Below are 14,578 nucleotides of genomic sequence, written 5' to 3'. Positions count from 1 at the left end.
TTAAACTAATTTCTCGTAGATTTCGTCTTTAAACTAGATTTCGTACTGTGACCTGTATACTTGAAATGCAATGTTCACTTATGTTAAATTATTTCCATGCTTCAGTCTGGTATTAAATGTACTGAGAAAAAATATGTTATCATCTTCTTCTCATGTTTAAGTCTTAACCATATCATATACTCCTTTTGCAGACAAGTTTTCAATCAGGAAGGTCATATTTTCTTCTTTCAACGTGTGCCTCCGAAGGTTTTGCTTATGTCGGCCTCTACTTATTCGCCTTGAGAAGCCCCCTTTACGTACTGGTTCTTATCATATCTTGTCTGCCCTTTGCAGGTCTTCGTAAACTGGCACGCACAATGCTTTCTCTACTGTTACACTATGATGGCATACTGAAGGATGAAGTTAATTGGGAATATGTTGGTGGGAGTAAGAAATTGTTATTGGTAAGTCCCCGAATGAATCTTAAAGAATTGGAGGCTCTAATCCACAGTCGAATTGGGAGTATTGGAGGACGGGTGTCAGCATCCATCAAATGTCGATATGTTGTTGATCCATATCTAATCGACGTCGATAGCGATGAAATCTTCCAATCGTTGGTTAAGGTGGTTGAGAAAGATAATTTCAACTCTGTGATGCTATACATAACAAAAATTGACAATGGCCTAAATTCATCTTATTCTTCAATTCTGCCCACAAACAATGTCATACCTTCTACTTCTTTTTCACCTCGAAATCCCTCTCATAACCTGCCCATACGTTTGACTTCTGTACCACCGATTCCCTCTCAAAATCCCTCTCATAATGCATGCATACCTCCTACTTCCGTTCCATCGATTCCACACCTAAGATATCCATCGGAACGAGTAAGTGTCACTCCGGACTCTCGTTTTGAAGTAGACTTAGAAAGAGAATATGAAACAGAATTGGGTAATACAAGCATAGGAGGTGACTCGGCACAATTTAGTTCAAGGTATGTCTTGTACAATTTTATTTATATTGAAGTACTCAATCTACTATCCTAATTTTATATTGTTGAACTGTGTAGGGTACGAGTTGACCTAAATGAAAACTTCTCGGACGATATGTATGAGAACCCTACCTCCGAAGATATCATTGTCCCCGGGAATGATGCAGATGTGCCGTTGGAGCATATTAACGTTTTGGAGGATGATTTTCATGTCTTCGGTTGTGATTTCGAAGAATTTAGAACTGCAGATGACAATGATGATGATCCTGCAGAGGATGATGATGAGGATGATGACGAGGCTGAGGCTGAGGCTGAGGTTCAGGATGAGGAGGGTGATGAGGCCGCCCATGATCCTGAAAATTATAATGGAAATGAAAATCAGAACGAAGATTCTGGTGAAAATCTTAGGCCAACAGAAGTGGCTCCCCCTACCGCCAATGGTTGGCCATTTCTACCTGCTGGCACAAGTCGGCCACTGGAAGTAGACGACATGTATGTTGGGGCTGATGAGGTAGATGCAGATAATCTTCAGTTCGATGAGTAAACTGTTGGGGCTATGTATCCAAATATGAAGCAGTTCAAGAAGGCCGTTAAGGAGTATGCAATTCGGCAACGATTCATGTTCAAGAAGTCACGGTCAACTCCCAAGAAGTATGCCGTTGTATGCAAGGAACCAGGTTGCAAGTGGCGTATATCAGGCATTAGCCGTATGACTTATGTGTTAGTGAAGAAGTTTGTGAGCGACCATACGTGTACATCTCACTTAAAGGGGAATGATAATCATCTAGCTACATCCCCATGGGTTGCCGAGACATGCTTACCCCTATTTGACCGTCCAGAAGATGTGGGGACAAGGATCATAAGACAGTACATCAAGTCGCACTGGGGTATAACCATGACCTACCGTAGAGCACACCTTGCGATGAACACCATCCTTGAAATAAAGTGTGGAAATGTGGAGGACTCGTACCGCTTGCTCCCTGCACTGATAGTTGAGATGATGAGAACAAACCCGGGCACCTACATGCGTGTTTTTCGAGCGAGAGATCTACGTCCAGGGGGAGATGATAAATTTGCTCGCTTATTCTGGGCATTTGGTCCCAGCATACGTTCTTTCCAACGAACACTCAGATCGATAGTTTTGGTCAATGGGACGCATCTACGTGGAAAGTATCTTGGAATCTTACTGATCGCAGTTGCGGTAGACGGGAACAACGGATTAGTTCCGTTAGCTTTTGGTGTTGTCGAGACTGAGAACGAAGATACCTGGTGCTGGTTCCTCTATTTGGTGAAGCGGCACGTATTGCCTGAGGGGATAGGCGCATTGACCCTGTGCTCCGATCGACAAAAGGGGTTGATGCAAGCAGTGCCTAAAGTAATGCCTATTGCAAACCATAGCTACTGCATGCGTCACCTCGCCGCCAATCTGTACACCGACTTCAAAGACCCTTTACTTAAGAAATTGTTCTGGAGAGCTGCTAGGGCTTTGAGAGAGAGTGTTTTCATAGAAACAATGGAAAAAATTAAGTCGAGGAATGAAAATGCACACAACTGGATAGCCGCTATTCCGAAGGAAAACTGGGCTAGTTTCTACTTCAAGGGGGAAAGATATGATGTGTTGACCACCAATAGATCGGAGTGTTACAATGCAGTGCTAAAGGATGCAAGAAAATTGCCGATTGCAGCTGCGGTGGAGCTCACTCGTTTTAAGAGCTCCGAATACATACAGAAACGTCAAGCGATGGGCCTTCAATGGGAAACAAAGTGCACGCATTATGCAGAAAAACATTTGGGACTGGCCATGGAACAGGGTCGCGGATATACTGCTTATCGAGTAGGTGTGCACGAATTTGAAGTAAGGTCCCGTGATCATCATGATGTCGTAAACTTGCTGCAACAAACCTGTACATGTCGTGAGTTCCAAACGCTTGGGCTTCCGTGCGGACATGCCATGGCAGCCATTGCCATCACAGATTTTGATGAGTACGATTATTGCCATAAATGGTTTCGTATAGAGATGTATCGGGAAACGTACTGTGAGGTGCTTCACCCTACAATAGATCGCACTCAATGGGAACTGCCTCCAGAACCTCTGCAGACTGTATTACCTCCAATAGCGAAAAGACCACCTGGACGGCCGCGAACGAGAAGATCTGACCGCGAATTGCAGAGTGGAGTGCATCGCAAATGTACGATCTGTGGAAAACTAGGCCACAACAAAAGGACTTGCAGAGAACCTCCCATGGAGAGACAACTCCCTGATGAATCTGCCATTGGACCCTCTGCCCCCGTTTTCAATAGGTACATGATACGTAATATATTGAGGTCAATATGTAGTATAGAACATCCCCGATTCCATACTTATTCGGTGTGGTGGTGGTGTTGTAGGTCGGGTGTACCTTGTGCAGCTCCTTTTTCACGTAATTATTCCGCGGAGAATGCATTGGAGGCTCCAGTTGGATGAAGGAGGAGAAGTGGATTAATTGAAAGTGTGCACAGTAATTAGTTGCTGTATATAATAATTTCTTGAGGAAAACCCTTTTTTGGTATACTGTAATTAGTGGTGTGCATAGTTGAAGGGTGGCAAGTTTTCTGAGGAAAACCCAATTTCCTGAAGGTAGAATACTCTATTTTTTGTTATACTGTAATTAATGGTATACTGTAATTAGTGGTGTGCATAGTTGAAGGCTGCCCAGTTTTATGAGGGAAACCCAATTTTTTGAAGGTGGAATACTGTATTCTTTGTTATACTGTAATTAATGGTATACTGTAATTACTGGAATACTGTAATTTTTTGAGGGAAACCCTGTTTTCTTAAGGTGGAATGGGTTGTCATAGTTGAAGGCTGCCCAGTTTTCTGAAGCTCGAATGAGTTGTACCTTGCAAGCATTGTTAAAATAAGCTTTTCCCTGCTGGTAAGAAAATTCAAGAACTGAAAAATTAAATTGGTTGTATATATATATATATATATATATATATATATATATATATATATGCATATTATTGACCTTTTTGTTCATTTTGCAAAAAGTTTGTCATTTTGCAAAAAAGTTTGCAAAAAGCTTTTCCCTGCTGCTAAGAAAGGGCCAAAAAAAGTTTGTCATTTTGCAACCTATATTTATTGACCTTTTTGTTCGTTTGAAGGGCATTGATGTCCCAAAAAATGGAGCATAGAGCTTTACTCCCCCTTAATATATGCATATTATTATGACTTGGGAGCTCAAATATTCTCCCCCTTTTGTCATCACCAAAAAAGGGGGAACAAAAGGAAAGAGAGTAGGTGTGAGCCAATGAAAGTGCATACAACCACTCAAAGGACATAGCATCCACGACACATCATAACAGTGACAGAATTATATAAAACGGAATACATCCCAAAAAGATCCAACTGACTATCTAAGCAACTACCTAAATATGATCCATACAACCAACTGATAATCCAAACACTATAGAAACATATAGATAAGGCTAATATAAAAAGAAATCTGAACAAGACAGGATCCATCATCAGAGAACTAGAGCCATCTACTGTTCCGAAGGAGGCGGTGGGTGATGAGAAGAACTGCCCGGCGCCTGGCCCCACTGACCACTGGAGATGTAGCGATAATAGGCGGCCCACTGGTCATCAAAGTGGGAAGTCATGGTGTGGAAGCGAGTCGAAATCGCAGAGTCGACATGGGTAGACAACTGCTGAAACTGAGAGGCCATGGATCGCTCAATGGCCTCCTGCATGTGAGCCAAATCCTGGCGAGTGCAGAACTGAGATGTATCTTCTGAAGGCTGAGGTGCCGGTGCAGGCTGGTCCTCGGCTTCGTAGCCTCCTCCATCGTGAACATCGATGTCAATCGTTGCTTCATTAAGAGCCATGCGGTTAAAGGTCGGAACATCAAACGGGACCGTAGGAGTCATGGTCATCTCTCCATCCAAGGTGATGGCGAAGTGCCGGAAGACACGGGTGAGAATCATGCCATATGGCAAGGAAGATCGGTAGCGTTCAGGGGTCTGAAACATGAAGCGAAACATGATATATGGCAGACAAAGCTGGCGGCCCTCTAGGATGCTGTAGATAATATATGCCTCTAAGGGTCTTACGGCTTCACGCATCCCACCACGAGGTATGAAGATGTGGTACATGAAGTTATGGAGCACGCGCGCAACCGGAATGAGGTCGGCAGATTGTACGGGCATATTAGGGTGGTAGCGCCGTGTTATCCGACCATAGACAGTGTCATGATCAATATCATCAAGTTCATGCGTCCCATCGTCCGGCCAAAAATAGTGTAAGAGGCCCTCATGGCTAATCCCAAATACTGTGGCAAAAGTCTGATAGGTGAGTTTGATGACAGTTTTCTTGACCTTAGATTCGATTTTGAAAAAGGAAGGGAAAATGGTGAGATTGGCATAGAAGAGACGCACCAATCGAGGGTAAACGGGTTCGTTAATGTGAAGGATGGGTGTCCAATGAAGAGCATCAAATTTGGCCTTTAAATCAAAATTTTCAAGGACAGGGGGATCAATGTACCTACCAGTTAGGACGCGCCTAGTGCCGACGTCGTCCCAGAGTTTCTTCGCCTTATCCCCAGTGAAATAGGACTTGGCCACAACCTTGGCAGCCACAGCCTTGGCCTTGGACTTCTTCCGTGAAGGCCCTTCTTCGTCGGGAACTTCTTCACGAACGTATTCGGGGTCTTCAACTTGGGAGGAGCCTCTGATGTTGAGATTTTTGGTTTTAGGAGGCATGGTGAGAGGAAATATGGGTGGAGAGAAAAGTGATATGTAAAGAAGAAGAGAAATAGCCCTAAAATGGAGGCCAAAAAGAGAAATAGAGAAGGGAAGAAAGAAAAAACGAAAAAGGGGTGAAATCCTAGGGTTTTAGGAAGAAGAGAGGGATTTGGAAGGGAGAAGAGGGTTTTGGAGGAAGATGTAGGGAGAAAATGACGGAACGAAAGAAAAAGTGGAGTTAGGGTTTGAAGAGAAGTGGACGGAACAGGGAAAGAAGAGAAGAAAAGTAAAAAAAAGGAACCGGGTCCAGGGTTATCAAGCTCCTGGGCCGATTCTCGGAGTTCCGAGAACAAAAGGAAATTTTTTTTTTTCCATTGCCCAAATCTCGGAGTTCCGAGAAATTATCTCGGAGCTCCGAGGCTAATCTGGACGAAATCTCGGAGTTCCGAGAATTACTCTCGGACCTCCGAGAATTACTCTCGGACCTCCGAGAATATACGGGTTTTTGGATTTGCTACTGGAACGAATCTCGAAGTTCCGAGAAATTTTCTCGGAGCTCCGAGAATATACAGGTTTTTTGGAATTTCTACTGGAACGAATCTCGGAGTTCCGAGAATTTTTCTCGGACCTCCGAGAATAGAAGGATTTTTTCAAATTATACTGGACCGAATCTCGGAGTTCCGAGAAAATTTCTCGGAGCTCCGAGAATAGACGGGTTTTTTCATATTATACTGGACCGAATCTCGGAGCTCCGAGGATAACGTGGCGGAAATCTCGGAATTCCGAGAATCGTTGGAGGTTCCATCTGCCCATATAGTCGGAGTTCCAAGACAAAATCTCGGACCTCCGAGAATTTTTTTTTTCTTCTTTTTATTTTATATTTTTATTTTGTATGTAAGGCGTACATAGCAATTTCAAACCATGAACTAAATGCATGAATTGTCTTTTGCTACACAAACTATTGAAATTGTGGCCCATCAAATGGACGTTATGGATCATCCTATGGTGTGGGGTGGACAGTCCATTTGGAAAGAAGGGGGTGGCTGTTGTAAGAAATTAAGTGTGCAATTTATCAACAACTTTGAGGAATAATTTTTTTCTTCCCAACAGTTCAAGCAACCAAACAAAACCGAAAAAGCACAAAAAACAGGGGTCCCATTGCCAACTATGACGATGAAAATATAAAGTAGAGAGAATAACCACAATTACAAATAAATCATATTTGATGATTTTCAAAGACCTTTACCATATTTCGCAATGAACCCAATGCCACAACCACCATCACTTCACAGAACTTGATTTTTCATTACAAATACATAGTTGTCAGTATGCTGAGATACAAACAAACCCTCCCTCTGTGTCTCTACACCCTGCTTTCTGTCCTACACATATGCGCCCAACAATTACAAATAAATTTAGCCTATTTTACCCCATTTTGCTTACAAATAGACAGAAAACTTCACTGGAAAGACCATCAATGTCCACCATGTTTACAACATCCATCAGAACTTGAAGAGATGTTCTTCATTTTTCAGTCATATATCCCCCTTAAGGAAATCGCCACAGTCCCCAAACTCTCCGCGCAAGAATCTTTCGCACAGCTGCAGCCGATAAGCGGGAATGTCAGACTTGCTGAAAGTAAATGGATCATTTGCATACAGATGGTCGATCGCTTTAAGCACGAACAAACCACAGTCGAACCTGCATAACAACGGTTGTATTGAGCGAATCAAAATCATAGCCTAGAAAAATAAACATTTAAATATACTAATATACTGACCCATTGGCCTGTTGTGGGAAATTTTCCATCTGCGCATATTGAAAGTGGTCTATATCACAGCCCCTTTCCTTTAAGTACTCCTTCAACAATGCAACCTGCAAGTGGTTAACATTGACAGGTTTAGGAAACATAAGTGTTATACGTATAGATTTATAAGTAGGAAAACATTAAAGGTGCTAACCCACTTACGGTCAATCCTGCTCTTTCCTGGAACTCCATTCATTTACAGGAATTGCATTCGTGGAAGATTTTGTTGACCATATCCACAATGAGGAGAACCCAATGGTTGTCTTCACATAATGGTAATAGTACCATTTTTACTGCTTCGAGGTGGTGGTTTAAGAGTCTACTGTGCACAGCGTCCTTCGCTGTCTTCCACTTTTCTACCCTCAGCTCCTCAGTGACTTTGGTCCCCACTGCAGTGAGAGTTCCCTATAAAAAAAAGGAATTCAATGGGATACTACAGATAAAATCTTATGTAAACCTCAATGTGGGATGATAGAAATTACACTTACATGTACCACCGATGGAACGAAGACAATTCCCCCCATTGTAGGATCTGTTAACCCATCGTCGTTGGAGGACTGCACGTGCTTCCCATATATATCGACAATCTTCAAGGAAGAGAAGTAAATGTCAGATGTACATTATTACCTAAAGTAATGTAGAAATTAATGATAAAAAATGACACTTACAGTGCCAGTCAGGTATTGTCTGATATTCCAAAGCTGTTGTAGGTCTTCAGCTATTAGGTGTACATCATCCGTTTCCATGAGGATATCACTGCAAAATTGTATTAAATTGTTAGTTAATAATTTTCAATTCTGATCAACTTAAATCATGGTATAATATAATTCACATCTACTTGCCTTTTTTCATGCTTTAGAAGTCTCTCTATCAGAGCTGTTCTACTTCCCTTACGCATCTTCTCGTCATCCCCTTTCTTCTTGGGCGGTGGTTTAGGTATGTTGGGGTCCTCCCCCTGTTTCTTCCCTTCCTTCTGCCTCCTCTTTCGGGTCTTCCCTGAATAGTAGGGGCTTTTTCTGGCTCTCCCAGGTTTCCTACTCCTTCCATCCATCTTCACACCCCTCACAATGCTCCCTAATTCGGAATCCACCATCTCATCCCTTAGACCACTCACTTTCATCTCAACTTCAGTAGATGGTGCCTCTTCCTTGGTCACCCCCATTTCGAACAATCGTTGTAAAGGGTTAAGGATCACCCCGTCTGTGGTGCCGAATATTTCTTCATGTGACTTGGGGTTCTGAGCCGATACATCTATTAGGGTGGCGGCTGCATCCATGTCACATCCAAGGTCAGCTAAATCCGTCCAATCCTCGCACAGTTGCAAAGATAATCGTGCACCTTGAGATGCATTTTCGCCCTTCCTCTCCTCCTCAACCCCCTCCATTCTTCCCCCAGTCCCTTCATTTGTTCTCCGGATACGCTCCCATCCTTTTTTCAAATCCTCCTCTTTCTTTTTCACATCTTCCTCTCTTTTTCCAACATCTTCCTCTCTTTTTCTTATTTCTTCCCATGCTGCTCTAATCATCTGCCACTGTCTATCAACTACATCTCTCTCTCTCGTCAAAATTTTTATATGCTTCGACTCATCTTCACTACTTCCTTTCTCCATTTCACTTTCTACTCCCAAAACTATCCCCTCGGATTCCAACTGTTCCTTATCGGCTTCCATTGTCTCCTCAACATCCTAATGTTTAAACATGACAGTCAATGATCAAATTTAAAAAATCAAAAAGTAAAATAAAATAACGTAGGCAACATAGTCCTGCTCGACTGCATTACCTCATCCTGTAGGTACTGTGACTTCTCTAATAGAGATACTTTCAATGTCACCACCACCTGAATTTTTGGAAAACATAGTCAGTTATCAAGATACTAGTATTGATATATACGTTAACAAAATTTTCATATCTCACATCCGATTTCTTTATCTGCTTCTGCTCCACTAATCGATATGTCTTTGATTCGTTTGCTTTCCAGTCCCATTTAAGGACACGTGGACGAGCAGTTGGATTGGTGGGAATCCAAAATGTGGTATGCTCGTATAACCATACCTGCATACATACGAAACACCATGTTAATCAAACTATAAACAGCACGGTTAGAATATTAAATGTCATGAGTCCAAATTACCTGAATTACCAACGAGCAGCCACCAAGGTACCTGCCACCCTTGCTGACTCTGTCTAGGTAATCTACGAGCCAGTCATACACTGCCATCGCCCAGTTATAGTTGCCAATGTTTCTTATGTCGTCGATGTAGGGCCAGAAGAGCTCGTCAGCTCGATGTGCGCTTTTTGTGAAAAGGACAGAGGCAAAAAGATGGAGGAGAACATATTTCACTGTCTTCTCTATCGAAACTTTATTGCGTTCTCTAACTAATGCTGTAATTTCATTCTCAATAGCCGATGCCTTGACGTTGGCCTCTGGAAATGGCCAGCCAGGCACTTTAGGTTGCGGTTTTGTCCTGTCGAATGACAGAACCCTCACCACGTCCATTCGCTCTCCACTAAGTGGCAGTCCTAATGCCAATGCCACATCTCTTGGAAGGAAGGGGACATTTATACTCCCTAACGTGAATGTGTTAGTGCCGGGAGTCCTCTTATCGTGGATAGCTCTTATGAGAGGCTTGTGCATGATAATGTCCTCCATGCCAAACAGATGTCGGAAAGGAGTCTTTTCTATGGCATGAAAATGGACTGGCTTGAACTTTATCCTGTCCATTGCCGATTTGAAAGAAGCTGGAGAACATCGTGCTGGGACGTATGGAGCCTGCAAAACAAATTACATCGCCAAAATATATGTGGTAAATGAATTAACTTACTATGATTGATACAATTAACAACATACACACTTACATCTGTTCCTCTCTTCTTCACAGCTGCAGTTTTCGTCTCCTCCCCTTCTAAACTCCTTTCTGTCCTTGTTGGAGGCTTTGTTACTTTCACTCTATCACTTTTTCGCATCACCATCTTTCAAGGCTTTGAATGGCTCCTGACCGGATAAAAACTGTATAACAATGAACAACCAAATCAAAATCACCGAGATCAATTCATAACCCAAAAACTCAGTTATATTGACAATCATTAAAATTCTCGTCCTCATCATCTCTAAAATAAATTACCAATAAAATCCAACCCATAGCAGAAACTCATATTCCCAATCAGTACTATTATGAAGAAAAGCTAGCTAGCAAACCAACAATTATTACAATTCTCATACTTACCTGAAAATATGTATCATGTCTGTAACCTCTAAGGTCTAGCTTCTTAGATATGAAGCAAAGCAAACAAGAAACAAAAGAGCTAACCAATAAGTGCAACGATCAGTGTTCTATATGAATTTTCTGAAAGCACAACAACAAGGACAAACCCCCAAAACAGATTAGGAGGTCTGTTAAAATTCTTATCCACATGGGCATCAGGCGAGTATTAGCTCACATGCATTTAAAAAAAAACTCATAGCATCAGACCTTTTAAGAAACAAAGCAGATAAGCACTAGCTATTGGAATTCAATGACCATCATTGGACCAATAATTTAATAAATGAAATCGAAGATAAAACAAGTGAACCATGACTGCTTCAACAATGAACATGGGTCTCCACATGGTATTAAAGAAGGCCCATCAACTATAAACTGTTCCCTCTACATGGTATTGAAGAAGGTGTTTTTGAAAACCCATTTCTCCACTCCACAAATTGTAAAAATAAAAGCCTAGCATAAACAAATAGCAGACGACCATTTGCATTTATTTTATTCCGTAGGTGGAAATGCAGTAACTGATATGTACATGAAATGAAATCGCATTTCTCCATTCCAAAAATTAACGTAAAAATTAAAATCTAGCATAAATGCAGAAGAAGGTCCTCAAGTTCAAAGGCATGGGTTTTCAGCTACAAAAAGGGGTTATAGGTACCTAAGGGAGGCTTCTCAAGGGCAACAGAGGGGAGCTATGCATGGTATTAGAGAAGGGATTATGGACCCTCAAATGGGGTAGAAGAAGTACCCTCGGAGGGTCCATCAAATTCAGAAGAAGGTCCTCAAGTTCAAAGGCATAGGTTTTCAGCTACAAAAAGGGGTTATTAGTACCTAAGGGAGGCTTCTCAAGGGCAACAGAGGGGAGCTATGCATGGTATTAGAGAAGGGATTATGGGCCCTCAAATGGGGTAGGAGAAGTACCCTCGGAGGGTCCATCAAATCCAGAAGAAGGTCCTGAAGTTCAAAGGCATGGGTTTTCAGCTACAAAAAAGGGGTTATTAGTACCTAAGGGAGGCTTCTCAAGGGCAACAGAGGGGAGCTATGCATGGTATTAGAGAAGGGATTATGGGCCCTCAAGTGGGGTAGGAGAAGTACCCTCGGAGGGTCCATCAAATCCAGAAGAAGGTCCTGAAGTTGAAAGGCATGGGTTTTCAGCTACAAAAAAGGGGTTATTAGTACCTAAGGGAGGCTTCTCAAGGGCAACAGTGGGGACCTATGCATGGTATTAGATAAGAGATTATGGGCCCTCATATGGGGTAGAAGAAGTACCCTCGGAAGGTCCATCAAATCCAGAAGAAGGTCCTGAAGTTCAAAGGCATGGGTTTTCAGGTACAAAAAAGGGGTTATTAGTACCTAAGGGAAGCTTCTCAAGGGCAACAGAGGGGAGCTATGCATGGTATTAGAGAAGGGATTATGGGCCCTCAAATGGGGTAGGAGAAGTACCCTCGGAGGGTCAATCAAATCCAGAAGAAGGTCCTCAAGTTCAAAGGCATGGGTTTTCAGCTACAAAAAAGGGGTTATTAGTACGTAAGGGGGCTTCTCAAGGGCAATAGAGGGGAGCTATGCATGGTATTAGAGAAGGGATTATGGTCCCTCAAATGGGGTAGAAGAAGTACCCTCGGAGGGTCCATCAAATCCAGAAGAAGATCCTCAAGTTCAAAGGCATGGGTTTTCAGCTACAAAAAATGGGTTATTAGTACCTAAGGGAGGCTTCTCAAGGGCAACAGAGGGGAGCTATGCATGGTATTAGAGAAGGGATTATGGGCCCTCAAATGGGGTAGGAGAAGTACCCTCGGAGGGTCCATCAAATCCAGAAGAAGGTCCTGAAGTTGAAAGGCATGGGATTTCAGCTACAAAAAAGGGGTTATTAGTACGTAAGGGGGGCTTCTCAAGGGCAATAGAGGGGAGCTATGCATGGTATTAGAGAAGGGATTATGGGCCCTCAAATGGGGTAGAAGAAGTACCCTCGGAGGGTCCATCAAATCCAGAAGAAGGTCCTCAAGTTCAAAGGCATGGGTTTTCAGCTACAAAAAGGGGGTTATTAGTACCTAAGGGAGGCTTCTCAAGGGCAACAGAGGGGAGCTATGCATGGTATTAGAGAAGGGATTATGGGCCATCAAATGGGGTAGGAGAAGTACCCTCGGAGGGTCCATCAAATCCAGAAGAAGGTCCTCAAGTTCAAAGGCATGGGTTTTCAGCTACAAAAAGGGGTTATTAGTACCTAAGGGAGGCTTCTCAAGGGCAACAGAGGGGAGCTATGCATGGTATTAGAGAAGGGATTATGGGCCCTCAAATGGGGTAGGAGAAGTACCCTCGGAGGGTCCATCAAATCCAGAAGAAGGTCCTCAAGTTCAAAGGCATGGGTTTTCAGCTACAAAAAAGGGGTTATTAGTACCTAAGAGAGGCTTCTCAAGGGCAACAGAGGGGAGCTATGCATGGTATTAGAGAAGGGATTATGGGCCCTCAAATGGGGTAGGAGAAGTACCCTTGGAGGGTCCATCAAATCCAGAAGAAGGTCCTGAAGTTCAAAGGCATGGGTTTTCAGCTACAAACAAGGGGTTATTAGTACCTAAGGGAGGCTTCTCAAGGCCAACAGAGGGGAGCTATGCATAGTATTAGAAAAGGGATTATGGGCCCTCAAATGGGGTAGGAGAAGTACCCTTGGAGGGTCCATCAAATGCAGAAGAAGATCCTGAAGTTCAAAGGCATGGGTTTTCAGCTAGAAAAAAGGGGTTATTAGTACGTAAGGGGGGCTTCTCAAGGGCAATAGAGGGGAGCTATGGATGGTATTAGAGAAGGAATTATGGGCCCTCAAATGGGGTAGGAGAAGTACCCTTGGAGGGTCCATCAAATCCAGAAGAAGGTCCTGAAGTTCAAAGGCATGGGTTTTCAGCTACAAAAAAGGGGTTATTAGTACGTAAGGGGGGCTTCTCAAGGGCAACAGAGGGGACCTATGGATGGTATTAGAGAAGGGATTATGGGCCCTCAAATGGGGTAGAAGAACTACCCTTGGAGGGTCCATCAAATACAGAAAATGGTCCTGAAGTTCAAAGTCATGGGTTTTCAGCTACAAAAAAGGGGTTACTAGTACCTAAGTGGGGCTTCTCAAGGGCAACCGAGGGGAGCTATGCATGGTATTAGAGAAGGGATTATGGGCACTCAAATGGGGTAGAAGAAGTACCCTTGGAGGGTCCATAAAATCCAGAAGAAAGTCCTGAAGTTGAAAGTCATGGGTTTTCAGCTACAAAAAAGGGGTTATTAGTACCTAAGGGGGGCTTCTCAAGGGCAATAGAGGGGAGCTATGCATGGTATTAGAGAAGGGATTATGGGCCCTCAAATGGGGTAGGAGAAGTACCCTTGGAGGGTCCATCAAATCCTAGAAGAAGTCGCCATAGAGGGGCCATCAACTGCCCAACATGGTCCCCAAGTTCACAGAAAAGGGTTTCCAGCTACCTAGGTGGGGTTACTAGTACCAAAAGAGGGTTTTCAAGGCCAATATAGGGGAGCTCTACATGGTTTTCAAGAAGGTGTTTTTGAAATCCCATTTCTCCACTCGACAAATTGTAATATTAAAAGCCTAGCATTAACATATGTACATGAAACGAAATCGCATTTCTCCATTCCACAAATTAACGTCAAAAATTAAACCCTAGCATCAACAAATACCGTAGCATGCAACTCTATTTTACTCTGTAGGTGGATACGCATATATGAAATGAAATCCCATCTCTCCATTTCACAAATTAATGTACATAATAAAACCCTAGAATAAATAAACAGCAGAACGTTTCTCCATTTCACAAATTAATGTCAAACATAAAACCCT

At 42.8% G+C, this 14,578-nt stretch overlaps 1 protein-coding gene across 1 annotated transcript; it reads left to right on the top strand.

The window, feature by feature from the left end:
* Positions 1 to 1,535: 1,535 nt before the first annotated feature.
* On the top strand, positions 1,536 to 3,431 carry LOC143857427 (uncharacterized). The gene is made up of 2 exons (XM_077367852.1): positions 1,536 to 2,342; positions 2,496 to 3,431. Exons 1-2 carry the CDS (start codon positions 1,536 to 1,538, stop codon positions 3,429 to 3,431), a joined length of 1,743 nt encoding a protein of 580 aa, XP_077223967.1.
* Positions 3,432 to 14,578: the final 11,147 nt, after the last annotated feature.

Source organism: Tasmannia lanceolata, unplaced genomic scaffold, assembly GCF_043159265.1.
Source record: "Tasmannia lanceolata isolate RefF3 unplaced genomic scaffold, GAP_Taslan_0.1 ptg000024l, whole genome shotgun sequence".
NCBI lineage: Eukaryota > Viridiplantae > Streptophyta > Magnoliopsida > Canellales > Winteraceae > Tasmannia > Tasmannia lanceolata.
This window is presented reverse-complemented; position numbering and strand designations above follow the sequence as displayed.